The 27974-nt window shown below is 34.0% G+C and overlaps 3 protein-coding genes, 1 long non-coding RNA gene and 2 other non-coding genes across 7 annotated transcripts; 3 read left to right on the plus strand and 3 right to left on the minus strand.

The window, feature by feature from the left end:
- Window positions 1-1820: 1820 nt before the first annotated feature.
- Window positions 1821-16780, minus strand: LOC11421212 (uncharacterized). Of its 2 annotated transcripts, XM_003590158.4 has the most exons (18): window positions 16239-16778; window positions 15538-15596; window positions 15115-15196; window positions 14827-14894; window positions 14348-14417; window positions 13296-13377; window positions 13017-13081; window positions 11569-12579; window positions 11361-11423; window positions 11226-11272; window positions 9869-9914; window positions 9690-9769; window positions 8877-8990; window positions 6775-6856; window positions 5356-5481; window positions 3852-3932; window positions 3252-3377; window positions 1821-2484 (listed from the first exon to the last, which is right to left on the minus strand). In XM_003590158.4, the coding sequence occupies exons 1-18, from the start codon at window positions 16530-16532 to the stop codon at window positions 2419-2421; spliced, it is 2562 nt and encodes an 853-aa protein (XP_003590206.3). In that variant the 5' UTR covers window positions 16533-16778; the 3' UTR covers window positions 1821-2418. The 2 variants fall into 2 exon arrangements, with proteins under 2 accessions (XP_003590206.3, XP_024631004.2); XM_024775236.2 differs by lacking the exon at window positions 1821-2484 and having other exon boundaries at window positions 2982-3377; window positions 16239-16780.
- On the plus strand, window positions 4253-4324 carry TRNAC-GCA (transfer RNA cysteine (anticodon GCA)). Its single transcript has one exon. It is a non-coding gene; the product is annotated as a tRNA-Cys (tRNA).
- On the minus strand, window positions 5039-5110 carry TRNAC-GCA (transfer RNA cysteine (anticodon GCA)). Its single transcript has one exon. It is a non-coding gene; the product is annotated as a tRNA-Cys (tRNA).
- A 411-nt stretch (window positions 16781-17191) lies between the features above and the next one.
- Window positions 17192-17913, plus strand: LOC112418707 (uncharacterized). The gene is made up of 3 exons (XR_003008733.2): window positions 17192-17499; window positions 17588-17655; window positions 17768-17913. It is a non-coding gene; the product is annotated as an uncharacterized lncRNA (long non-coding RNA).
- A 3485-nt stretch (window positions 17914-21398) lies between these two features.
- Window positions 21399-22682, minus strand: LOC11438263 (late embryogenesis abundant protein 1). The gene is made up of 3 exons (XM_039833506.1): window positions 22540-22682; window positions 22040-22438; window positions 21399-21742 (listed from the first exon to the last, which is right to left on the minus strand). Exons 1-3 carry the CDS (start codon window positions 22591-22593, stop codon window positions 21611-21613), a joined length of 585 nt encoding a protein of 194 aa, XP_039689440.1. The 5' UTR covers window positions 22594-22682; the 3' UTR covers window positions 21399-21610.
- A 1683-nt stretch (window positions 22683-24365) lies between these two features.
- Window positions 24366-27974, plus strand: LOC11420677 (putative disease resistance protein At3g14460). Its single transcript, XM_003590160.2, has one exon. It carries the CDS (start codon window positions 24366-24368, stop codon window positions 27972-27974), a length of 3609 nt encoding a protein of 1202 aa, XP_003590208.1.

Raw genomic sequence — 27974 nt, forward strand, 5'->3', positions numbered from 1 at the left:
ACCATACTTTTGGGTCATATATTCGAATAAGAATTGCTTTTAATTGCTTTTATGCAGTATGCACTAATTGCTCTGCCAATTACTACCTATTGAAAGCATTCACGAAGATTTAAATAGTCGAAATTTGCAATAAATAGTCGACATTTCAGGTCGCATAGCATTACGAATCAATTTGCAATAATTGATTTTATGGCTATAATGAATAATAATTAGTACCAATAGATGACTATGGTCATCGACATTTAAAACTTTCAAATTCAATTTGCCAATTACCTATTTAAATACCACTTAGTTGTGAGAATACATCTATTCTGTTCTTTAAGCGAAAATAACTATTTTTTTCAACTGCAAAGATGGCCAACATTTTCACCCCATTTCAGCAATCATGTTCAATCCATTGTTGATAGCACTTATCCGAACCTGTTAGATGGTTTGACTGATATATCATATTTTCAGGAGAAAGCACTACTTGCTCCAACAAACTCAATAGTGGATCAGATCAACGATTACATGTTGATGCCCGGTGAAGAGAAGACATATTTGAGCTATGATACTCCACTTACACAGAATGGGAATTTTGATGCTGTTGATGATGTCCACACTCCAGAATTTCTCAACACAATAAATGCTTCAGGACTTCCCCATCACAAGATAAGATTGAAGATTGGAGTTCCAATTATGCTTTAGAGAAATATTGATCTAAAGTTGGGATTATGCAATGGAACAAGGTTCCAGAATGAGAAAATTTGTGCTTGAAGCTAAGGTTATATCTGGAAGTAACATCAGCGAAAAAGTTTTCATACCTAGGTTATCTCTTTAACCGTCTGATGTTAAAATTCCTTTCAAATTCCAAAAAAGACAATTTCCAATATCTGTTTCATTTGCCATGACAATCAACAAGAGTCAAGGGAAATCACTTTAAAATGTTGGAATTTATTCGCCGAGTCCTGTGTTCTCGCATGGTCAGTTGTACGTTGCAATTTCCAGGGTCACTTCAAGACAGGGTTTGAAAATACTAATCATTGATGGAGATGAAGAGAGTACTGATACGACCTCAAATGTTGTTTATCACGAAGTCTTTCGTAATGTATTTTGATGGTTAATGTTCAAAACTTTTTGTTATATATGCTACCATTTCATTTTGCTGCTATTGTTGTCTTAGGAGGGAACATATTTTTAAATTGCTATAAAACTTCTATTAACTAAATCTGTTTTACATTATTGCGATTGATTTGATTAACTTTTACGTGGTATGACCCGTGCGGTAACAAGAAATTGCACCATTTTTATCCCAAAATTTTTATTTTTGGATTGCGCTTTTGTTAACAATGAACCACTTGGTTAAGAGAAAATGTATAGAAAGATTGTAATTGTATTGCGTTGTTGGAAGAGAGAAAAGAGACATGGAGTTGGTGGTTAGATTTGGTATGAGTGGACCATAATAAGATATTGTAGAAAATCTAATCAAACGGGAGAAAAAATTGGTTATGAAACAATATTTTTACTGTTTCACGAGGTGTAACATAAACCTGTAGAATGAGGTGTAATATGACAATTAACATACGTATCATGCTTTCCTTTCTTGAAGGAAAAAACATACGTATCATCCAAACTAATAGTGCCAAGTTATAAAATTATACGACAACGCTGAAAATTAAACAATGGTTGTGCAAAAATGACTGTAATGTTAGAACTATAAATTTGTTAAATATTTTCCACTTGCTATCTAGATCAGCCACTCTGCCCATCCTTTCCGCAAAGTTATGTATACTGAAAATATTACAACGTTGTCATTTTCCTTGTTGCCAATACATGTAGAGTTCTTTAATTCAACTGAAAGTTAAGTTTCAAAAGACAATTTATTAAACCATGCCAAGTTGTTATTTCCCTTACAAGTTACGGAAAACTACTCTGAACAGATTATTTGGAACAAAGAATGAAATTAGAAAATCAACAACATATTGCACTGGTTCTAGAATGGAAACCAGAAATACACTGAGATGATGCTCAGATTTAATTTGTTATCATGCCAACCTAATTTTCAACCCGCTCTCTAAAATAAGGTGAAATCCATGAGTTCCACTAATTCATGTAGATCTCATGCCTATTAACGAGACCCATGTGAATTTCACTTATTCATAACAGTGTGACACTACATATGGACACCTCTCAGTCTCAGTGGAGATTTGACTTTGGTTGTAATATTTTGAGACTAACCCAATCTGCTAGACTCAATCCTGTTTTGATCATACAAAAAATGAGAACAAATATTCTTCTCAATCACAATGAGTATATCCTACCATACCAGTAAATATTATGTGCATTTTATCCGTATCTTCTTCCAGTTTGTATGTAACGTACTTCTATTTGTACATGGACCTCATCTGTCTGGCCTTGCAGCCACCAGACCTTGTTGGCTCAGTATAAGCTGTTATTTACATCTTGTTCTGACCTTGAGGCAACTTGGTAATTTGATCTTACATTCTGAAATAATTTAATCATTAAGCAGTGTCATAAATTAACAACAAAAACTGAAGTAATTATAAGGGGGAATTGGTAATTGTATAATCATATCACTAAAATAGGAGTAAAGCTTGCCAAAGCACCCTTCAGATACAAGTGACATTAATTTGATCCTCTAAACCGTCGATATCAATTTGGTCTTTAATTATAACCCGTCAATATCAATCTTGGATAGACCACGATACAATCTTAGAATTTGGATTCAACTTAACTTCATCTCAGTAAACCGGCTTGACATTAGTTTGATAGAAAAGACTGAACACTAACCCCTACTTATAGAGATAGACTATATCATAAAAAAATAGGAAATTTAGAAAACAAATGATGACAAATATAAAAACTAATTCTAGCATTATAAAAAGTAAATTAAGATTCTCTAATATAATAATATCAAAGAAATTATAAATACATTCTTATATTCTAATATTTTTCAAATAAAAATTGTGAGTTCTCGAGAAATTAGATTTTTTAATTTCAAAATTAACCCAATAAATTGCACCCTTTTTGATTCCTATATTTCATTTTTCTTAAAAGATTCCTATTATCAACACCTCTTTATGAAAAAATTGAACAATTTTCTTTCGTTCATGTCTCTCTTCCCTATTGACAAAGAGTTCTTCCCAAGTAAACTAAGCTACCAGTAAAGCCAAGTAAGAATATAATAACAGAATGTAAGAACCACACAAGTAATCCTGAAGTTTTTTTTTTTAAGTGAGTGTACCATATACCTCTAGTAACGTGATGTAATAGAAATCCTCCATATGCTGCATGTAAGCACTTCCATCTCTGATTGAGCGGAATATATTGATTTCAGTCTGTAACAACTTCTCAATAAGTTCCATTTCACCCTTCATCTGGATAGATCAAAGTTGTGAATGGTGAAACATATAAGAAATATAACTAAAAAAATCTTAAAAAGAAGAATTTGTCAATATAACCATTAAAAAAAGAAATTGTGCATATATAGTGAATGTCTATCATGTTTGACCCCAAATGTGATTATAGCGGCAGAACCAGGAGTTATTGTTCCGAGGTGTGGGTGCCAAATGCTACACTAAAATCATTGAGGCAAAATCATAAAAACTACTTTTTCAGGGAACTTTAATCTTTACTTTGAAAAACTAATTTAGTTATAACAATCTTTTCAAACCTGTTTAATTAAAAAATATTTTTTCACAATTTTTTGTCAATATCTATTTGTAATATGCTACTGTAACATGTTATATGCACGTAAAATTATAAATTTATAATGCATAGATTTGTGTGTGTGTGCGTGCGCGAGCGCATATGAACAGGAAAGTGTAAAGAAAAATAGAGAAGAAACATACAAATTCGTTGACTATGACATCTGGTGTGGATTCCCCAAGAACATCACCTTCATAACCATCTCCCAAAATATCTTTATTTTCCTGGATAACATGCATTTGATATATCAGTAAGATTGAAGAACCAGAAATGTCCAATCTAACTAAGACTGATGAAATTAGTCTCGTTTATATCAAACACAACTGTCATATAGTGTAAACTAATTATACAACTTTTTATGCACAGTGCCACCTAAAATCGCATGATGAAAAGAACATAAAGAATACCATCATAGAAGGCAAGAAATTAATCATGAAAAAATTCAAATTATTTTACGAGGAAAGGTTAGGTTGTAAATAAACCAAAGAAGGAAATTTCAGCAAAAACATTTATAGTAGATTGATAGGATAAGAACATTAACAGTGGGTCCATAGCTCAGTGGTAGAGCATTTGACTGCAGATCAAGAGGTCACCGGTTCGAACCCGGTTGGGCCCTTTTTGAAAATCAATTTTTTATCAAAAAATAACCATTTATTTTACAAAAAACTTTGTTTTCGAAAAAAAAGAAGAAAAAAAATCCACTTTTTTATTTTATTTTTAAAATATTAAAAAAAATCCACTTTTAACTACCAGAAGAAATCAATTTATTTTACAAGGAAAGGTAGGTCGTATGTTTACAGTAGTTGATTGGATAAGAATAACAACAGTGGGTCCATAGCTCAGTGGTAGAGCATTTGACTGCAGATCAAGAGGTCACCGGTTGGGCCCTTCTTAAAAATCAGTTTTTTATCAAAAAAATAAACACTTAGTTTTTGAAAAAAAAGGAAAAGAAAACCATTTTTAGGGTGCATTTGATTTGCTGTACTTGCATTTTATTTTATATAACTTGTACGAGGGACAAAAAGTTTTGTTGTGGTTTAGTGGGGACAAAAATTTATGTTTTTGTCCTGTCTCTTGACTTCAACTTATCCTGTCCTAAAAACAGTTTTACAAATCAAATACCGTACAACTGGAGTTGTCCTGTCATGTTCTCAATTTTTTAGCAGATCAAACACACCTTAATGACATTTTTTTTTTCTATACAAGAAATTTAGGGTGCGGGGATGTCACCCTAGTCCAAGGCAGGAAGACCTTCTGGTTCAAAGAGCATTTACAAAGGGATTTCTATTTAATGACTAATATGACAACTTCCAAAAAATGAATTTCAAAAAGGGCCCAACCGGTATCGAACCGGTGACCTCTTGATCTGCAGTCAAATGCTCTACCACTGAGCTATGGACCCAATGTTGGTATTCTAAATTCTTACCCAATCAACTTACGGTAAACCTTTTTGCCAAAATAGGAAAAACTTTTTCAATCATTTTGCCTACATACCAGGTTGTCAAATTAATTGGCCTCATTAAAATTATCAAAAAATACCTGCCAAAAAGCATATGACGCACTGCAGAGTATACTTTTATATTTTAGGTTTGTTTGAAGCACTGCCTCAAAAACAAGGTGTGTTTGAACCATTATATTAAAACTTACTAAGGAATTTGTTGAAACTCCCGCAGCAAGAAATAAAGGTTGATTGACATGACAATAACCCATTAACCGGGGTATTGTAGGTATGATATCCCTGTGATTCACAATTCGCCAGCTATCTTTAACTTTCTGCAAATATAGGAGCAAAACTGTTAAACTGTTTCACAAACATAAACAGAGAAAAAACAACTCTACTTTTACCTAAAAAAAAGCCTCTAAATAAAATATTCTAGAGTTTGCAGTGACTTTTCGCAACATGCACCATCATTCATTTTGAGCTTTGGTAGTGATGTTTATAACATTTCATAACAATTTAAAGAATCTCTTGTTTTTTCCGGGTCTAATTGAACATTCTCTGAAATGTCTGTTGTCAGCCGTACTATGAAGACATCAATTGCCTTTAGCTAAAATCCCAAAGGAATGAATGACTTAGCATGATTTGCACTTATTTGAAGCATTTTACCTCATGACTTATAGTTCGAACATGCTCACGAATCAACCTCAGAGAGAGTGTGAGTTTATGTTCCCAAAGGGGATTTTCAAAGATGATCAATTACTCATAGTCTTTAGAATTCGCTCATAGTCTTGTAAGGTAAGAGCTGTCTAAATGTTATAAACACAACAAAGGCTAGATATCTAGAAAATGTGGGACTAAATTTACTCTCCTAAACTCAGAAAACTAAAGGTGTTGCACTGCTGCAACAAAGGTAGATGAAGTGCCCAATTACAGATCATGGGTGTGGCCATAATTAAAGAATATTACTTATAAGAACTACACCATAATGAGAAAGTGCTTTATATTATGGAAAAAGGGGGATAAAAAAATTGAGACAACTTGTTTCTCAATTTTAGATGCTAGAGGTTAAATACGGATCCCAGTCTTCTTTCTGTCATAGTTGTTCGAAAGTGTCTGATATTTAGTGTTAGTATCTCCTATTTAGGGGCTATATATTACTGTTGATAACTAGGATTTATACTTGTTGCTTACACACACTCAAAATCAGAGTATGGTTTAAGCACTACATCTATTATTCCTGATACAAATAACATCTCTTATTTACTGATACAAATTCCATCTCTTATTAAGATCTGATGCCTTCATCTTACTGGATCTTTACTAATTTGCTATTAACTCGAGTAGAGGATGATCATCCACATATGACTCGTCTACTATTACTCAAGTACCATAATGAATCATAAGACATTTGTAACATCCAGTGGCTCAATTATCAAAGCCAAAGGTATCTTGTGCATAAGAAGACTATTATGCACTCATTTGGAAGTTTCATAATTTCCAAATTCCATGACAACTATACTACTCTAGTCCAATGAAAGACATTAAGGACATTTTATTCAATATACTAGCATGTAACAAGGCGACAAAAACAACGTTAACAAAATACTTATATAACATTTTCTGACCTCATTGTAAACCTCTGCAAATCTTTTGTTACCAACCCTAGGAGAACCAAAATTATACATAGTAAAAGAAATCGCTCCCCGCCTGTTCGAAAAATCAATCAATAAATCAATATTGTATACAGTTTTTACCATGTATATATCATATGGCATGAACAATGAATATATAGTTGGTTAAATTAATTTTTTAGTCTTGTACTTCTTGAAAACAATTAAACATAAAAACAAAAACAATTAATGCATGTCAACAAGGATAATTATTAAGATTAAAATCGTATAGTTTCAAAATATTCAATTCAAAATCTTTAACCAAAACAGAGAAGTCAAATATAGAACTTGATTGATCAATTAATTCATTTTATTTTAACTTTTTCAGTTCCATCACCTGCTGCAAAAAGGACATTTCAAGCAATGAAGATAATAAAGAAAGAACCATGTAATAAGACTGAAGATGAATTTCTTATACACTATGTGCTCACTTATATTTAAAAAGAAATATCTGAGAATATTTGTGGTCTGATCCGATCATTGATGTATTGAGAAGAAGGTGCAACCGAATGTTCATTTTTTTATATTAAAATAGAAATAGCTGAAATTTCAGCTGACTCCATCATGATGATTTGACGTTAATGCGAGAGTGCTAGATTTATTGTCATTTTACGTCAAAACAGATGGAATTATATATGATGATGAATCTTGAGTAAATCACTCTGAGCAGTGGGCCCCAAAAATTTATTATCAGATCCATCACCACTCCTCATAGTAAAAACACTGTCGCATTGTCAGCACTGTGTGATTAGAAACAGAACTCTTATGTATTTATCCCTCTTTTCTAAATAGAACTCTTCTACAAGTGTAAGTTTTGTCTCACATCGAGGTTCACCCCCTTGTTGTGTACAAGTGTGAGTTATATGTCCCACATCGGATAAAAGAGTAAAGGTTGAACACTTTATAAGTAAGAGGACCCATAAACCCATTGCCTTAAGGTTTTGGGTAAGAGTGTGGTGTCTCTCTCGCTTATGCAGGTTGCTCTAGCCTCGATGTGGACGGTCGCCCGAGCTCCCCTCGTGACCTAACAGTGGCATCAGAGCCTATCGGGTCCATCGTTGGGCTTGCATCTCCACGCTTCAGGCCCATTGGGCTGGGCTAAAGCGTGAGGGGGTGTGTTAGCGGCCAACACTCGGGTGGGATTTAGTCCCACATCGGATAGATAGGATTCTTGAGAAGAGTTTATAAAGAGGAGGATAAATAGGTGTTAAAATTAAAATTCTATTGAACTTTGTTAATCATTGTGGGTAAGAGTGTGGTGTCTCTCTCGCTTATGCAGGTTGCTCTAGCCTCGATGTGGACGGTCCCCCGAGCTCCCCTCGTGACCTAACAGTGGTATCAGAGCCTATCGGGTCCATCGTTGGGCTTGCATCTCCACGCTTCAGGCCCATTGGGCTGGGCTAAAGCGTGAGGGGGTGTGTTAGCGGCCAACACTCGGGTGGGATTTAGTCCCACATCGGATAGATAGGATTCTTGCTTGCATCTCCACGCTTCAGGCCCATTGGGCTGGGCTAAAGCGTGAGGGGGTGTGTTAGCGGCCAACACTCGGGTGGGATTTAGTCCCACATCGGATAGATAGGATTCTTGAGAAGAGTTTATAAAGAGGAGGCACTCCTCACCGTACAAGCCGGTTTTGTAGGGATGAGTTAGGCCTCGATATTCGTTACATGGCCTGGACGGCAGGATAAATAGGTGTTAAAATTAAAATTCTATTGAACTTTGTTAATCATTGTGTGTAGGCTTGCTTCTTTTAAAATTCAAACCACACAGTGGTCATGACTTTTATTTAGGGAAATGAACTTTTATTTCTCTAAAAGTAAGTAAAACATAATAAATTTATGTAAATGTATTATATTTTAAATCAAGAGTATTTCTGTAAAAAACTACTGATTTCCATCCTATATCATCCCAAGCATTACTGAACATATAATAGCATTATCTTATATAGGATCTTGGATGATATAGCACTAAACAAATAATATTGAAATTTTATCAAGAGAGACGGTAGAAAGACAATAAACAGGAGAAATTCAACTAGGTGATAATAATAAACTTACTTAGCTAATTGATTTGATGAAAGTTCAAGAGCAAGCAAGGTAGCCAATGCACCACCCAAACTATGACCAGTAACATAAATATGCCATTTGTGGATGAACTCAGAATGATCATCTCTGGTACAAAAACAGTATACCTTCAGTTTGTCAGTATGAAATAAAATTTTGCAGAGCAAAATTAATGAAGTGACATGTAAAAACCAAATGAATATGATCATTAGGCATTGGCAATGCTTATTGGAGTATGAGGTAAGACAATTGGTAGTTATATCAAAATGAATATGATCAATAGTCATTGGAAATACTGCCATGAGAAAAATAATGTAAAATATTTATTTCATAATGTAAAAATAGGCTAGAGTATTGTCCACATACCACATTTCATGCTGAAAGAACTTTTGCAAGAAAGGGCTTTCAAGAGAAATATTAAAACCAACTCAAACTTGAGTTAGTTGGTTCATGGCTGTTGGACAATCAAGGGATATTAAGATTTCTTGAATTTTGTTTTATTTTATTCTATTCTATTAAGACCTTCCTTTATTATATGTATTTCCCATCCAATTATTCCTTGATTCAAGGAAAAGGTTTTACTATACACTCTACAGTCTTTGACTGTTGAATATATCATAATAACATTTTTCCACTGCTGAAACAATTTGTTACATGATTCACAAAAAGAAAAACAAATGATTAAAACTAAAAGCATAAACTTCGCAAGAAAAATGTTTTTACATTTACCGAAAACAATATTCTAAGACATACATGTTTTGAAGGCAGTGTTTGGTGCAATAAAATTTCTTCAGAAGTACAACTTACACATAACCAATTGCAAGTCGAATCAGAGAAATGATCCTTGTCCTTACTGAATCATATGCACCGAGAAAGCCACTGTGAACCTGCAAAGATCTCAGCACCGTCAATAAACGAAGAAATTTTTGTGGTTGTAGTCTTTTGGATATCTACTGAAACCAAAAACCTGCCAGCAACTAACATACTTGAACCTCTTGCTTGAAATCTCCACCTATCCTTTCAGGATTCAGCCTATGGAAATCGTAGCAAAGTTAGTTATGGAATAAAATAATACAATGAAATAATTTTTTTTTTATAAATTAATCCCTAAATTAGTTATGATTTTGAGCAGCACCAGAGGATCATTTATAAGGGCCCCTTAGATGGCATAGCCTACCAACCATATACTAAGTTGGAAGAAAGAGAAAGTGAGAAATCAGAACAGAATATAAAAACATCGATGCTCCCATGGCTAGAATTGTCTATGGGGAGTCTTTTCCTTTCCTTTGTGTTGATATTTCTTTTCTTGGTTCCCCTTTTATTCCAAAAGAGTTTCCAGAATACTTTATAGTTTTAAGGAGATTAGCTCAAATTTACTCCCACTTTTTTAATTATTAGACCCTTTTTTTCATATTTCTTTGTCCCTTTAATCAAAGACCCCGTACAAACTTCCACATGCATTAATAATTTCTTTACAAGGTCCCGTGTTTCTACTCCCACTTGGGTTGGGCTTGTGGTGGTAGCTTGGGACCTTGGAGTGTGCTCCTCCTCAAGGTCTCATGTTTGATTCTCCCCCGGTGCCAATTTGGGTGGGCTAATTTAGCTTCTTTAAAAAAATAATAATTTCTTTACAAAAATACTTCTATTTAATTTACAATTGGGAAACGTAAAATTGCTTTATGTCTCTTATGATATCATTAATTGTAGGGGAATATGGAAAAGTACACATTCTCTACAAATTTATTGATACAACTACTTTTCTGAATATCCCTACAATTTGTTAGAGATTCTTGTAATAAGGGACGGATGGAGTAACATTTATAAACACAGCTCCTATTCACAATGATGATAAGCTTTTTCAATAGACGAACAAAGTAAAATGTCTCGCTGTTGTCCGCATTTAATGTTTTTCCTCATTCCTTTTTAAAATAAATTCCCTTCTGACTTTTTTACGGTTATTTTGTTTTACAGTTGTAATTTCTGTGTAATTAATTACATGAAAAATATGCCTTGTGTGAGTAGTTGCTAATTCCAATCTCATTAGCAACTACTTACACAAGGCATATTTTACATGTCACTAAATTCACAGAAATTACATGGTATCAGAGCTGTTTCTACAAGTGTCAGTTCTTTCTTTTAGCAACCCCATTTTGTTGAGTAGCATGACATCAAATATATCATACAAAAATCAAGCAGTATAATCTGAATACACCAGTCAAATATCATACAAGTCCGGTATCTCACAAGATTTAAAAAATATATCACAGTGGAAAGATACTACAACAATAAATATAAAAAATAAACCACCAAACAAGTCACAACTAGGTTAGAAATGAATGTTACCCGGCTGGAACAAGCATTAGATCCGTTACAAAGTCCTTCCATTGCGTCTGAAAAATACAAGCATATGTATCTTTAGAGACAAACCAGATGACAGAACAGTACTATGACTAAAAGAACAAGAAGAATATAAACTACCTGTTCTGTTCCCCGAAATGCAATCACTAACCTTCTTCGCGCAGAATCACGCCAAATTGCAACCTGAAAGTTCTAATGGTTAAGAAAATAGAAAGCAGTGCATGGAAAAATATGTTGGCAGTAAAACAAAGAATTTGGTATGATACATCAACAATTGTCAAATTCATAAGAGGTAAGTAAACTCATTGATAGGGAGGTAACAAAACACCTGTGTGTCAGTTGATGCATTATCTACGAAACATATCTTTTCGAACTCAGACTTGATGAAACTTGGATGACCTAGTGAAGTGGCCAGCATTGTCCAAGCTTCCATGGCACTTTCAGCAGTTGAAAAAAGTGCTTTCATCTCTTCAGTTTTTTTATCCTCCAACAATGATCCATTTTCTGGGGTAGGAGACTTTTCACTAGCAGAATATTGAATGTCACTGCCTACTCCTTCGGTAGAATCTTCTTTGGTTTTCCTCTCTTCAGAAGAACGCCTTTCATCTTTCATTTTGGAAACTGTTGCGGTCAAAAGCATTAAACCTCCTAAAATTGATTCAGTTTGCTTCATCAAAGTCTCTGTTGCCTTTTTTACCTCTGGAAGTGAAGACTGAATTGCAGCAATGGAAGGTTGACCACTTGTTTTATTGTCTGATATATCTGTGCCTTCAGGTATCGCAAGACCAGATTCAATATAAATATCTTCTGCAACATCTTGTGATTGCGAACCAATTTTGTTTAGGAACTCCAGTCCATCCCACTTTAATTTCTCAGGAACAGAGAGACCCAATTTTTGAACAACGTTAGCATTGACAACTTTAGAAAAATTCTTCCAAAAACGTTGATTTGACAACTCTTCCTCACTAGCTTGTGGTGATGCTTCCAAAGCGTGTCCATTTTCAGTTTCACTATCACATGAACGAAACTCTTCCATGTTTCTTTGTTCACTAGAAGCTTCATTAGAGGCTTCTGAACCACCAGTATCATTATTTGATTTCCCAGAGCTTTCAATATCATATTTAGCATTATCAGTATCAGACATCCGGACCTTCTCATTGTTAAATGACTTTAACTGCCCGAATGCATATTCTACAAATTGGCTGACTTGTACTGTATCAGAACCAGTAACCTTTCTGAGTGCAGAATCAAAACCAGTATTCTTTAAAAAGTCAGAAACAAAAGGTATCCTCCACCACTTTTTTTCATCATCAATTTCTTCAAAGGTCTTATATTTGACCTACAATTCAAAATTATTTTACACAAGTCAACTACTTAATACTCATTTAAAGGAAACCTTGTATTACTCACATAAGCAAATCGACACCAAATTAAGCATAATTAGTCGCCACTGTCAATGATAAAGTGAATAGCTAATCTCAAGAAAAGTCAACTGAATAACAAACAAACATCATTTTACAGTAGCCCTTGGAGAATTTATTAATTAATAATTATCAAGACCTTTTCAGAGAAAACAGTTTAATGCAAAGGATACGCATGTGAAGTTCTAACTATGTGAATAGAGAGACATAATTTTGTCCACTAAATGTACATGAAGAACAAATGGCATAGTACATCATGCTTTTCATCAAAATACATATGCCAGCAATTTTTTCCCCATATTAAGAGCTTGTACTGTTGATTTGTTTTTATTCTTTTCCATTGAAAGAAACATACCTCCAGCCAAACCTCTCCACCACCACCCATTCCTTCCAACTCCACCAGTATTTCATGCGTATCTCCTACAACAAAAACATTATATGGTCAAAAGAAATGTGGTCAAAAGTTTAATATGATATCTTAACTTTATGTTCTCTTACTGAATAAAATCATAGGTAGATTCTATAACACTTCTTTGGACATATTAACTATGCTCTCTAGAGCATAATTCAACTTGATGAAATTTTAAACAACACAAGAATCTTTCGATATCTTGCAAGATTTTCAAGTCCTCACCATCACAAAGCCATTCCAAATCAACGACTGCATTCCCCATGCGTTTGTGAGGGGTTACAAGGTTTGCATCCCAAGCTGCAACCTAATATATACTGCCAATTGTTAGAAATTTAACATTTAACATTTAATATTTTTTGTTCTCTAATTTTACCGTCAGATTTTTTATTTCATTTTTTGCACATATTTTCTGAATCCAGATGATATACCTCAGTACAGGTGTTCCATAAGGAAAAATGCTCCTTCGATTATTGCTTGTGAAATCATTCGTGTTATTCTTTATACTAAATGAATGATTACAAGGTTATTTATACTAAGCTATGCATCATATACACAAAAGTGCATATGGGGCCCAGTATCAAGAACTCTAACACTCCCCCTCAGGGTGGAGAACATAGATTATACCAAGCTTGTTACAAATAAACTCCATCTGAGGGCCCTGAGAGATGTATTGGGAATATCGGCTAGATGGTCACTAGAACTAATGTAACTAGTGACAATACAACTAGATATAACTATTTCCCTAATGAGGTGACAATCCACTTCAATATGTTAGGTTCTCTCAAGAAAAACCGGTTTAGAGGCAATATGAAGAGTAGCCAAATCATTGCAAATCAACTTCATTTGAGATACCTCAGTAAATATTGACTCATGAATTAGTAGCTTTATCTAGATAAGCTCACATGTGACTAGTTCAATAGAAAAATACTCAGCCAAAGCACTAAATCTAGGTACAAAATGACATAAAACCTTACAAGAAAACACTACCTTGAAGTAGATTGTCAATAATAGTGAATCCAGTCCAATCATCATCTCAATAACCAATCACTTAGGAATGATCACTATTTTCAAACAACAAACCTTGACCAGCTCAAAATACATTTTTCCATGTATCACATCATGCAAATTCCAATATCACTTCCACGTGTATTTAAAAGGTTCCCATGCATCTATAATTTTTTATGTACCGAAAGGATTCTCATAAGTGTGGACATGCCAATGTGTGTGTATGGGTGCACAGATGAGAGAGAGAGAGAGAGATCATGCTTCTTAACCTGTAGAGGTTTCATCACCGACCGCTTAAAATTAAAAGTGAACTCCTCATTCCATGTTGGCTCTTTTGTCCTGCCATCAAATAATTTTACATAAATGAACCAAATGTACTTACAGTTACAATAGTAAATTAATAATTTAAAACACTTTATACCGCTGCTGCAATAAAATTACTGCAGAAACTGAAGATATTTTTTCACAGGCTTTTACAAAATTCAAAACAGTAGTCCGAATAAAATCATTCTTATTTCGACTTATCTAATACACATTTAAAATAAAATGAAACTTCATAATACGTCAAACTATAAATTGCTTGCAAATGCAAGGATAGTCTGCGGTTTTATAAAGAAAAACCATAACAGTCAAACTGTAAAAATGTTGCAGTGACGATGACCGTAAACTATTTAGAACCATTAAAATTCATTTTAACCATTACCTGGTTTGGAATAAGTAAAATGAAAAAAAATATATAAGAGCTCACCCCCATTTGATATTGCTTTTAGCAGTCTGAGAACCCATCTGTACGACCACATAAGGATCACTTGTTCCCTGCAATGAATGTAAAAAACAACAGAAATAAAAGGAAAGCCAAGTAGTTGTGCTGATTAGCTAAAAATGGAAAGGGAAAATAACTCAGTTGTATGGCTAAAGTAACACGAAGTGCACTTCATCTAACTACATTACAGTTTTTAGTCAAAAAAAAATAAAAATCTAACTACATTACAGAACTATCCAGTAAAGTAAATAAATTTATGCAAAGACAACCAACCCATGGATCCATGGCGGGGAATCTGGATCCTTTTTTCAACTTTATGAAGATTTGCCCATCATAAATTTCACGAAAAAATTCCCTGCATATATTAAAAAAATCTTGTCATGCATGCATATTATGTGTGTGTGGTTAGATTTGCAGTGAGAATGGCAAAATCACGGTGAGCCACTGTGATTTGGAAGAAGCTACACTTCCAAGATTCAACAAAATCAGGATGTCATTGTGATTTTGCCGAACTCATCCCTAATACAAACGAACGCTAAATATAGCAAGTTCTTCATCCATCTAGATGAAGTCAAACTACATAGATCAACTGCAGTCATTGGGTTCTATCAAAATTGCATTCAAATAATTTAAATTAAAATACAATGACAAAGATAACAGCTCCAAGGGCAACAGTGAAGGGAAACTGGCACTTACTCAGAAAGATAGATTGTCTTGGTACCAGCAGCATCGACTTCACGCCTACCCAAGTTTTCCTGAAACATGTTATAATGGGAAGTAAAATAAAAGGATTAAAAGGAGTGCATATACATCACAGAAAAAAAATTATAGTCCCAATGTCACATTTCTTAGTACGTGTTTGGATTAGCTTTTGCAATGCAAATATCACATCCCGGGGCAAGCTTGACGTGGAAATTCTAAAGCTACAAAAGCAAGCTTTTGTGTAAACGTGAAAATTCACTGTGATTCTACAGAAACCACCGCTAAACCAAACGAGCACTAATTTGGACGCAAGTGTTAATACCCTCCTACGAACTCGATTGGTATTCGAGTTTGATCTCTAGAAATAGTTTAATTCGCAACTAGACTTAGTTTATTATTGTATGACGCAGCGACAGTGTAAAATAGTTTTACATCGACATCCAATAAGCATCTGTATTCCATCAAATCCCAAAAACAGTTTCTTATTGAATGACAGTGTATAACTAGTTTACACTGTCAGTGCATGCCTAATAAACTCAAAATTAATCAATATATACCCCGAATTGACATATCATTAAAAACTAAAACTACTTACGTCAATCATAATTACTATTAAAATCACTAATATAGAAATAATAAGCTTCATTTCACTAATCTATAATAAGCAAACAAAAAAGCAGAAGAAGAGAACATACAGGAGGAGTAGTGTAAGCTTCAAAGGCGAAACCAGCAAGAATAACAGCAAGGTTGATATCAAACGGAGGACGTTCATCGTTTTTCTCATTAGAACTCTTTTCAATCTGAGAATCAGTTTTCGAGGAACAGCAAATTGAGAAACCTTGCTTTCTTCTTCTTCTTCTTCCGTTGAATCTTGTTGGTAAAGATAGAAACAGAAAATTTGCTGGAAAATTATATTGAGGCGGGAAAGTGCGAGAAAATTGAGGGCGCGTGGAGTTTGGAGAGTAACGGAATTGAAGAGAGTTCATCATGTGTGTGTGACACGTGTGTGAATAGAAGAAAGTAGAAGTAGAAAGAAGAAGAAGAAGAAGAAGAAGAAGAAGAAGAAGAAGAAGAAGAAGAAGAAGAAGGAAGGAAGGCAGTGGCAATTAGTGTAATTTGGAGGAAAAGAAGGGGTAAATTGATTTGATGATAGTGGGTTTTACGTGTACGGGTGTGGAAGGTTTATGTATGGGAAATGGTGGTTGGTTCTGGAATTTGTTCGGGTTTATGTCAATGGACGGTGACATGGTGCTGGTTAATGTATTCAAAGTCAGTCAATTTTTCATTTCAGTGATGCTGATGCACATTTTATTTATTTATTTATTTTAATTAATCTTTAATTACTATTATAAATAAAAATCTATATTTATTAGATTCATCGGATAGATCATGTACATGGTCTATATTATTGTAACTAAAGAAAGAATTAGTGTTAGATAAAGACGCGTTTCATTCAAAGATTACACAAAGTTACTTTCAATGGATTTGACTTTAAATGAAATTTATTAACCTTAATTCAATATGGTGGTGCAGATTACTCTCAATCTAGTCTACTAGAAACCAGGAATGAGAATGATGATGATGATATTTGGTGCCACTACAGTCAAGAAACCGGACATGTTTCTGATTCTAAAGATGAAATTGAAGAATATCTAAAAGAAGCTCGAGTGCCTTACAAGAAAGAAAATGATTTTGACATCTTAGGTTGGTGGAAAGCCAACTTAACTAGATATCCTATTTTGGCAAGCATAGCTCGAGAGGTGTTAGCTATTCCTGCATCTACAGTAGCTTCAGAGTCGGCATTCAGCACTGGTGGAAGGGTTGTTAGTGATTATCGAACTTGTCTAACACCCAAAATGGTGGAAGCGCTTGTTTGCACGCAAGACTGGTTGAAAGGAAAGGCCATCCACTTGTTTTCTGAAGAGGACCTTGATGAGATCCATAGATTGGAGAAACGTAAATTTACTCGTATTTATATTATTACTCCTGTGCATTTTGATTCTTATTTTCAACATTGGTTAATTTATATATATTTTTTTTGTAGAGATAACATCTCAAGAATCAGTCCACTTAGATGATATAAATTGAAAAGCATCCACTTGAATCATAAAGGTAAACACTTGAGATAAATATGTTTGGTTAATATACAGTATTAGTTACTGTCAAATGTCTTGAATCCCTTTCTAAGCCAATTCACTTCATTTCATGTCTTTTTGTTTTGCAGGGCCCATACCATATGAATGATCAAACATAATTCATAAAGTCAGAGATCAATTTGGACTTCAAAGTTGAAGTTATTAACTACTTGTTGAGAGAAGATGTCTGCTATTATAAACATTTAGCTTTATTTTGTCTTGTTATTGTAATAGTTTTCTTTGGAAGGATGTTGACTCTATTAACTTATGCAAGTATGATGTTGACTCTTTGGAAGTTTTCTTTATTGTTACTTAAGCATTAAGCTCTTATGATTTATGTGCTCTTATGTTGATGTCAACTGTACAAAAGATATACTTCTATTGAATTTTTTGAAATTTAACAAAAGATGTGCTCTTGTGATTTATGTGCTCTTATGTTGATTTTTTTGACTTGGATCGGATCGGATCATTTTTTTCAAATCCGAAACAATCTAAACCGAACCGTGAAAGTAAATATTAATACATATATTTTTTACCGTGTTTAATCTTATATATTACATTAATTTAATCTATATTATTATTACTTCATATCTTTCAAAAATTAATCGATAATTTCTTACTGTAATTTTTATTTCTTAATAATATTAATAAAAAAATTATATTCTTAAAAAAAAAAGTAAATAAAAAAATATTTTGCATTTTGGATAAAAAAAAAACAATTAAATTCACAAAAGGAAAAAAAAAATACGTTTGGTTCAAAATATTGGTTTTGGTTCGGTTCAGTTCGGTTCATAGGTAAGAAAACGGTTAACCGAACCATAACTTTGGTTCGGTTCGGTTAGTTGCATACATGAAACGGTTCGGTTCGGTTTTCCGAACCATTTTAAAATTTCGGTTCGGTTCGGTTCGGTTTTTTAGGTTAACCGAACCATGCCCACCCCTAGTTTTACGTGTACGGGTGTGGAAGGTTTATGTATGGGAAATGGTGGTTGGTTCTGGAATTTGTTCGGGTTTATGTCAATGGACGGTGACATGGTGCTGGTTAATGTATTCAAAGTCAGTCAATTTTTCATTTCAGTGATGCTGATGCACATTTTATTTATTTATTTATTTTAATTAATCTTTAATTACTATTATAAATAAAAATCTATATTTATTAGATTCATCGGATAGATCATGTACATGGTCTATATTATTGTAACTAAAGAAAGAATTAGTGTTAGATAAAGACGCGTTTCATTCAAAGATTACACAAAGTTACTTTCAATGGATTTGACTTTAAATGAAATTTATTAACCTTAATTCAACCACTTAGTAGTGTTTTGATTATGTAAAAATATTTATTCCATTTATATCATATCCATTGGACAATTAACATTGCTATATAAAGCGAACAAAACCATCACAAAAGCATTACGAATTAAAAAGGAACCAATGAAAATTTAGAATTTTTCACAATTTATAGTAAGTCAATTGGAAAAGAAGAAAGTCAATAAAAGGGACTGTGTGGAATACACACTTGCGATGTATTCACGAGATAACGTTTCGCTTGAAATAGCAATTTTCTTGGACAAAAGCACAATAATTAGGGTGACACAAGTTATAGAGACTAAGAACGATTAACCATTTAGTCTAAAACTCATTTTATGACTATACATGCGAAAAAAATACTCCCTCCGTTTTAAAATACATGTCCAATTTTTGCAATGTGCACTATTCACTTGACTTACTTTGACTATACTTTTTAATTAATATATAAATACAAATATTAGCATGTAAGATGTTGTTTGATTTGTCTCGACAAATATTTTCAAAATATTAAATTTTTATAATTTTTTACTTTAGAAAATTAAAGATATTAACAGTCAAAATTATGCATTGGCATATGTGAAGTAGTTGACTTGGACATGTATTTTGAAACGGAGGAAGTATTTGTTAAGATGATCAGATGGATCAACTCATTAAATCGATTGCTTTGTAATTGTGCGATATTTTTGGTTTACCAAAAAAAAAAAGGACAACAATTAACTCTTAAAAAAAATGCGACAATTACCTCTTAAAAATACATACAACAATTACAAAAAGTTATTTTTCAATTATTGAAAGAGATAAATTGTTAATCTATTATATTTGGTTCAAAAGAGGGGAGGGGACGAGAGATTTTAATTATAAATGAGTTTGATTCACAAGAGGAGGAGGAGTTTTAAAATTAAATTACTGTTTTACCCTTAAACTTAATTAAATATACAAAAATGTTTGTTTTTACTAGTAACAAATAAGAGTGATAGATAATATAATAATAAAAGTTGTTACAAAGATAATATAACCTAAAGATAATAAAAATTGTTACAAGGATAATATAACTTAATAATGAAAAAAAATTGTTACAAGGATAATACTGAGATTTTAAATTCATCTAAAGATACTTTTGGTAATGCAATAAGTTTTTAAAGAGATCTCCTCCATTCTGAGCCAAAAAACACCAATTTTCAGGAAAACAAAAAATGGGACTTTAAGGGATTTTGCTCCCCTACTCTCCCCTTCTAAAATTTGAACTAAACACGTCAAATTAAAAATAATCTCTTTTAGGGTTTGTTTGGTTCGCGGGTTTTGAAGGGGAGGAAATATTTTAACTTTTTTGTGTTTGGCTCAATTTTTAGAAGAGGATGAGAGGGAGAGGAAGGTGAGCAAAATCCCTCGTAAGCTTATTTATTGCTTCCCCTCAAATTGGAGTTTTTTTGGAGGGGAGGGAAAGGAAAGAGATACGAGTTGATGCAATTTTAATTACATTGACATAATTATCCTCAAATTTATTTTTAAATAATAAAATCGTCCTTATTAAAAATTTAAGTGTTTTCAGCATATTGCTTGTTACCCTCTTTTTTGTAAAAACCAACAAAGTTTTCGAGATAGACTCCACAATGTGATGAACCAATGTTTGGATCTCATGTTGGAGAGGTATCCACATTTGCTGTCAAACACACCTTCAATAGAGTTACTTCCAACAGATTTTTTTTCTACAGAGAAATGAAAGACAATCGGACAAAAAGTTGTGCCGCTAACTCATTTAGGTGGCAAAATTAATCCCCTTAAACACAACATATATGTACTTAAAACTCTTTTTAGAAGATCAACAATCTCTAGTGCTAGGAAGCCTAAATTATCAAATACAAATAGTATAAAAACATGTTAAATGCCAGAATGCACTTTCTCACATGTGAAACAAAAAATATATGTACAAGCATTATCTTAAAAGTCTTGATAATAATTAAAGTAAAGAATATTTTGTGTAATAGATTAAATTAGTCGTTGTAATCATACACTTTCAATTAAAGGACAACTATTCCTCAAACCTCACATTCTAAACTCAGACAATTGCTCTTTAGGCATTTTAAATTCGCTCACAATCGAATCTTAACTTTCGATCGACTATTTTTGTGTATAAAATATCGGTTCATAACTCCCAACCGGCTATTTTCAACAAGATAAACAATTTTGAGGTACTTAAAAAGCAAGTGCCCTAAACTCGCAAAGACAAAAGGCTTAGATAGTACACTTTACATAGACGAAAGGCCCACTAATCCTCCAACCTCACATTCTAAACTCTGCAGAAAATTGCTGTTTGTGATATATAAGATTTAATTTGATTAGATGCTTGTTGAAAAATCTATCAATAGGCCAGACAACTGTGTATTAAGCTTTAAAGCAAGATAGAAAAAATAGAGAGAATATAAGTTTTATTATAAATGATATGGCTTTCTTTATTAGCAAAAAGCACAATAATCATGACATAAGTAGTAGTATGCTAATCCCTAACAACTAGGAAAAAGCTATACTATCTAAAAAGAAAAATAAATGAATACATTATTATCCTTCCATTTGAATGGAGGTATAGCAGGACAACATTCACAAATGAATCAAGATGTCCAAGTTTACTTGTTGGCGGCGGTGGTGTTGGCGGCGTTGGTGTTGGCGGCGTTGGCGTTGCTGCTATTGTCCATGCCAAGGGTGTGCTTCACACTCTCAACAGCACCTTGAGCCATGTTCTTCATTTGCTCTCCAGTCTGCAATATAAGAAGATATACTTTTTACAATGACACATTCCAAATTCAAAATTTAACACAATCAACAAAAAGTCTATAAATCTAGACCTTTATGTATAAATGTGATATAAATTGTATTAACATGAAAGTTAGATAAAACATTTAAAATTCATCACATTTAGTGTCAGAATTAAAGACTAATTTCATTTATATAACCCATCGGGATCTAGCGCGAGCGAATAGTGTGCTGTGTGTGAGTGTTCTAATTCTAAATTCTGCGATCAATTTTTTTTCTTATTATATATATTAACTATCAACCTGTTGGAGAAAACCAGCAGATTCCTCCTTGTTTCTTTCAGCCTCCTGGCCTGTTGTGTTAGCAGCAGCATGAGCCCTGTCAGCGGCTGCAGAGGCTGAATCCCTTGCAGTCTGCCCAGTTGGGTTAGCAGCTGAATGAGCCCTGTCTGAGGCTGCAGAGGCCGAATCCTTTGCAGTCTGCCCAGTTGGGTCAGAAGCTGAATGAACCCTGGCTGAGGCTGCAGAGGCATTCTGCCCTGTTGCGTCAGCAGCTGAATGAACCCGGGCTGAGGCTGCAGCGGCATTCTGCCCTGTTGCGTCAGAAGCTTCATGAGCCCTGTCAGTAGAAGCTGCATGAGCCCTCTCTACAGCTGCAATGGCTGAATCCTTTGTGGATTGAATCCATTCATCAGCCTTAGGCTAGCCATAATAAAAAAAAAAATGTTACAAGTTAACATGATATATATGTGTAGTAAAAATTCACAAAATTAAAATATAATTTAACAATTTTGTGCTTTCACCTGAGTCTGGCCGTGGGATTGGGCTTGGTTGAAGTTTTGTTGAGCACTTGACATGATGATTAGTGGGAATTGAAAGGGTTATAGAATTATAAGGAAGAAATAGATAGATATTACAAGTTTGTGTTATGCTTATTGAACTTGTTTACAATGTATATATAGTGTTTTGATTTGCATTAAAATGTAAAACGTAACGCATAAAGATAGGATCCGTATAGTTAGTCACTGGTGGGCGTATTTTTCTGCTTATGAAATGGACTTTTGTATGAGAGAATACCTGTAAGCATCTAACAAGAGAGAATCACTCACATCCAAGTATTACTTATTCTTAATCACCAGCTAATTAATGGCCAGTAATATTTTGTTGAAAAATTATCTAGCACAAGTGATTTTTTTTTCTTTGGCTAAAAATACGTGACATTAATGTTTTTTACCCCCTCTTGGTTTGGTTTGCCCCCCCTCTGATACATATTTTTCTCGTTTTAATAATATATATGTAAATGGTATAGGATGAAAGTTGTTTGGGGTGCCGACCTAGTCCGAACGTCCAGTGTATACAAAATGGACAAGTAACATAAATAATAGGATCGAAGAAATGAAGATTAGCTTCATAGGAGAAGTATGATTCATAAGAAGAAACATAGAGAAAAAACCCTTAGAATTCATATTGAATTGTATTGAAAAAGATTAATTAATGAGTACATGGATGGTCTTATTTATAGACCTCAATTCTAACATTTTAACACAATTCAATATTCAAAAGGAGAAATGTGTATGTAGATACGTTAACACTCCAATGCTCAAGTCGGTATCTAAGGAGGTGGTCATATTCAAAAGTGAAGAAAACTGAAGTGTACCTTGAGGGTGACACTGAGTCACCCTTACCTAGACATAGAGGACGCTTAACGGTCTCTGTGAGATGTGGCGCCATCTTAGAAGGCCGTTGTTGATGATCTGGACGGTTGAGACGGTGTCAGGGAATGCTCCTGTGCATTGGTTCGCACAGGACTTCGTGTGCTCCATCGCTGTGTTCTCCCTAGTTTTTAGGCTTTGACTTAACGAGCTTTGCTTTGTGGGCTTCTAGACCGTCTAGAACAAATAACGTATATGCTGCTCCTTCTTTTTTACAATTATTTTGTAATTATTTATTTCTTTCAAATTAAACTATTTCTATTATCATAAATATTTTGATATTATCAAGGCAATGATAATATGTTAGCGTGATCAAGGCAATGCCTCAAGATAATAAAAAAAATGTCACTATCATGATACTTTCTCCGTTGTTAATTATAAGCAAATTTTAACTTTTTAAGTTCATTCAATTAATGATGTATATGGTCTATAATACAAATCATATATATCATTAATTGAATGAACCTACAAAATCAAAATTTGCTTATAAATTGATAATGAAGAGAGTAGATGATATATCTTTATTCAAGTTGCTGTTAATGGTTCTTCAAATGATGTTTTAGACTTCCTGCATTATTGCCTCCGAATATGTAAGATAGTATTAACTTGATTCTTTTGTGAGACGAGCTTATAAGTTATCTGGTATAAACTATCAGCTAGTTTTTTGGTCTTACCAAACAAGGCTTAAAACGAGATGGGGTCGAACCGTCGAAGGGAGTATCACAATATTTGTTTATAAAAGTCTTGTTTATATTTTAACATTGTTCAAGGAGCATTGATAGCCCACGCCTACCTACGCTACGCGTCTGTCTTTTTCACAATAAATCAATAACAACTTGACCAGGGAAATGGAGACTTGTATTTGTTGTGATTTCTTAAGCTCTTCTTCTTATTTTTACAAACAAACAAAGCAAGTAATGGAAGGTATTGTGTTAGAAACACTCCTCTCAACTTGCGTCAAAGTCATGTTAAACAAGATTGTTTCTAGTGAGTTCGTGGACAACTACAGGAGGACGAAGCTTGATGTTTCGCTCTTGGAAAATCTCAAGACAGAACTGCTCAGTTTTGAAGTTGTAGTTAACGATGATGCTGTTAGTGTCAATGTATGGTTGAATATGCTGAGTGATGCTGTTTTTCATGTTGACATATTATTTGACGAAATCAACACTGAGGCATTGCGTTGCAAAGTGGATGCAGCGAATGAAACACTAACACCTACTTCTCAGGTTATGAATAATTTTTCTTCTCATTTTGAACGCTTAAATAGGATGGTCATTAATTTAATTAAAGAACTAAAAGGCTTGAGTTCAGGATGTGTACGTGTTTCTAATTTAGATGATGAATCTTGTATTTATGGAAGAGAGAATGATATGAACAAACTTAACCATCTTTTGTTGTTTAGTGATTTTGATGATAGTCAAATAAGAGTTATTTCCATTGTGGGTATGGGAGGGATTGGTAAAACAGCCCTTGCCAAACTACTTTACAATGATCGCGAAGTTATGGAGAAATTTGAGTTAAAAAGGTTTATCTCAAAACATCATGATGATTTCAGGGTTTTCTCTAAACATTATGATGATTTCAGGGTTTTGGAAACCATTCTTGAATCTGTTACTTCTCAAACAGTCAATAGTGATAACTTGAATACCGTTTATCCAAATTTTTTGTTAGTATTGGATGATGTTTTGGATGCAAGATCTGTCAATTGGACATTACTTATGGATATCTTAAATGCTATGAAAACAGGAAGCATGATCATTATCACAACACGAGATGAAAGAGTTCCAAAATCCATGCAAACCTTTTTTTATGTCCACTATTTGAGACCTCTAGAAAGCGAAGATTGTTGGTCTTTAGTTGCCAGACATGCATTTAGAACATGTAACAACCAGCAACGATCCAATCTAGAAGAAGTAGGTAGGAAAATGGCAATAAAATGTTATGGATTACCATTAGCTGCAGTAGCACTTGCAGATTTTCTTTGCATCAAATTGTCCCAGCCGGATTACTTGAATAATTTCCTAATACATAAAATTTGGGAATTGGTACATTATGATATTCTACCTGCTCTACAATTGAGCTACTGTTATCTTCTGGATCCTTTAAAACGGTGCTTTGAATATTGTTCAATTTTTCCGAAGAAATCCATCTTAGAAAAAAATGCGGTAGTTCAATTGTGGATTGCAGAAGGGTTGGTAGAATCGTCCGCAGATCAGGAAAAAGTCGGAGAAGAATACTTTGATGAACTAGTGTCAAGATCGTTGATACATCGACGATCTATTGGCAATGAGGAAGCAAACTTTGAAATGCATAGCCTCCTCCATGATTTGGCTACAATGGTTTCATCTTCATATTGTACCTGGTTGGACGGACAGAACTTACATGCAAGGATAGATAATTTATCATACAATAGAGGACCATATGACTCTTTTAAAAAATTTGATAAATTGTATAGAGTAAAAGGTCTACGTACCTTTCTAGCATTTCCATTACAAAAACAACGGCCTTTTTGTTTGTTATCAAACAAGGTAGTAAATGACTTGCTGCCGACAATGAAACAATTACGTGCGTTGTCTTTGTCAAACTACAAGAGTATCATTAAGGTTCCGAAGTCTATTGGAAAATTGTTTTTCCTGCGGTACTTAAATGTTTCTCACACTAAGATTGGAAGGTTGCCTTCTGAAACATGCAAGCTTTACAATCTGCAGTTCTTGGCAGGTTGTACAAGGCTCATTGAATTGCCAGACCACATAGGAGAATTGGTCAATCTGTGCTGCCTTGAAATTAGTGACACTGCATTGAGGGGGATGCCAATACAAATATCCAAATTAGAAAATCTCCACACTTTGTCTAACTTTGTCGTCAGTAAACGTAATGATGGATTGAACTTTGCCGAGCTAGGAAAATTTACCCACCTACATGGAAAACTTTCCATCTCACAACTACAAAATGTTACTGACCCCTCTGAAGCTTTTCAAGCCAATTTGAAGATGAAAGAACGGATAGACAAGTTAGCTTTAGAATGGGATTGTGGTAGTACTTTTTCAGATTCACAAGTTCAAAGGGTTGTACTTGAAAATTTGAGACCCTCAACAAATTTGAAAAGTCTCATCATCAAAGGCTATGGTGGATTCAGCATTCCAAATTGGTTGGGTGATTTTTTATTTGGCAACATGGTGTATTTAAGGATCTCGAATTGTGATAAGTGTATATGGCTTCCATCCCTTGGAAAATTGGGTAATTTGAAAGAACTCATTATTGATTCGATGCTTTCAATAAAGAGTGTTGGTACAGAGTTCTACGGAAGTGATAACCCTCCTTCTTTTCAACCATTTCCCTCCTTGGAGACTCTACACTTTGAGGATATGCCAGAATGGGAGGAGTGGAACATGATTGGAGGTACAACTACAAATTTTCCTAGTCTAAAAAGTTTGTTACTAAGCAAGTGCCCGAAACTGAGAGGAGACATACCTGACAAACTTCCTTCCTTAACTGAACTTGAGTTAAGAGGATATCCTTTGCTGGTGGAGTCAAGACATTCAGATGATAATAGCAATTTCATAACTATAATTCCGTTCTCTCATGTAATCAGCCAACTGATGCTCCCTCTCTATTCTCTTCTACAGTTGACCATATACGACTTTCCATTTCTGACGTCTTTCCCAACAGATGGTTTACCAAAAACCTTGAAATTTCTCAAAATTAGTAATTGTGAGAATTTGGAATTCCTTCATGATTATCTTCACAGTTACACATTGCTCGAGGAATTGAGAATATCTTATAACTGTAATTCAATGATATCATTTACCTTGGGTGCTCTCCCTGTCCTCAAGAGTCTGTTTATTGAGGTTTGTAAAAATCTGAAATCAATATTAATTGCAGAAGACGGGTCGCAAAATAGTCTCTCATTTCTTAGAAGCATCAAAATATGGGATTGTAATGAACTAGATTCATTTCCCCCAGGTGGATTGCACACTCCAAACCTCATTTATTTTGCGGTGTGGAAATGTCAGAAGCTCCCTTCACTTCCAGAATCAATGATTAGTCTAACTAACCTTCAAGAAATGGAAATTGATGATCTACCAAATCTTCAATCATTTGTCATAGATGATTTGCCTTTCAGTTTGTGGGAACTGACTGTTGGCCATGTTGGAGCTATTTTGCAGAATACTTGGGAACATCTCACCTGTCTTTCAGTGTTGCGAATTAATGGAAATAATACGGTGAACACGCTGATGGTGCCACTGCTACCTGCATCGCTTGTTACACTATGCATAGGTGGTCTTAATAATACAAGCATTGATGAGAAGTGGCTTCAACATCTCACTTCTCTCCAAAACCTTGAGATTGTTAACGCCCCCAAACTGAAGTTGTTACCAGAAAGAGGTTTGCCTTCCTCTCTTTTGGTACTAAATATGACTCGCTGCCCAATGCTCAAAGAAAGTTTGCGGAGGAAGCGAGGAAAAGAGTGGCGTAAGATTGCTCACATTCCCTCCATAATTATCGATGATAATTTGATCACATGA

The sequence above is a fragment of the Medicago truncatula genome, chromosome 1 (assembly GCF_003473485.1).
Source record: "Medicago truncatula cultivar Jemalong A17 chromosome 1, MtrunA17r5.0-ANR, whole genome shotgun sequence".
Lineage (NCBI taxonomy): Eukaryota > Viridiplantae > Streptophyta > Magnoliopsida > Fabales > Fabaceae > Medicago > Medicago truncatula.

Coding starts and splice junctions, on each gene's coding strand:
- LOC11421212 (XM_003590158.4), bottom strand. CDS start 16,532: ATGATGAACTCTCTTCAATTCCGTTACTCTCCAAACTCCACGCGCCCT. Junction 13,378..14,347: donor CGGTGATGAAACCTCTACAG/GTTAAGAAGCAT, acceptor AGTATATATTAG/GTTGCAGCTTGGGATGCAAA. Junction 3,933..5,355: donor GAGTTTCAACAAATTCCTTA/GTAAGTTTTAAT, acceptor CATGTTATCCAG/GAAAATAAAGATATTTTGGG.
- LOC11438263 (XM_039833506.1), bottom strand. CDS start 22,593: ATGTCAAGTGCTCAACAAAACTTCAACCAAGCCCAATCCCACGGCCAG. Junction 22,439..22,539: donor AATCCCACGGCCAGACTCAG/GTGAAAGCACAA, acceptor TATTATGGCTAG/CCTAAGGCTGATGAATGGAT. Junction 21,743..22,039: donor CTGCTGGTTTTCTCCAACAG/GTTGATAGTTAA, acceptor CTTATATTGCAG/ACTGGAGAGCAAATGAAGAA.
- LOC11420677 (XM_003590160.2), top strand. CDS start 24,366: ATGGAAGGTATTGTGTTAGAAACACTCCTCTCAACTTGCGTCAAAGTC.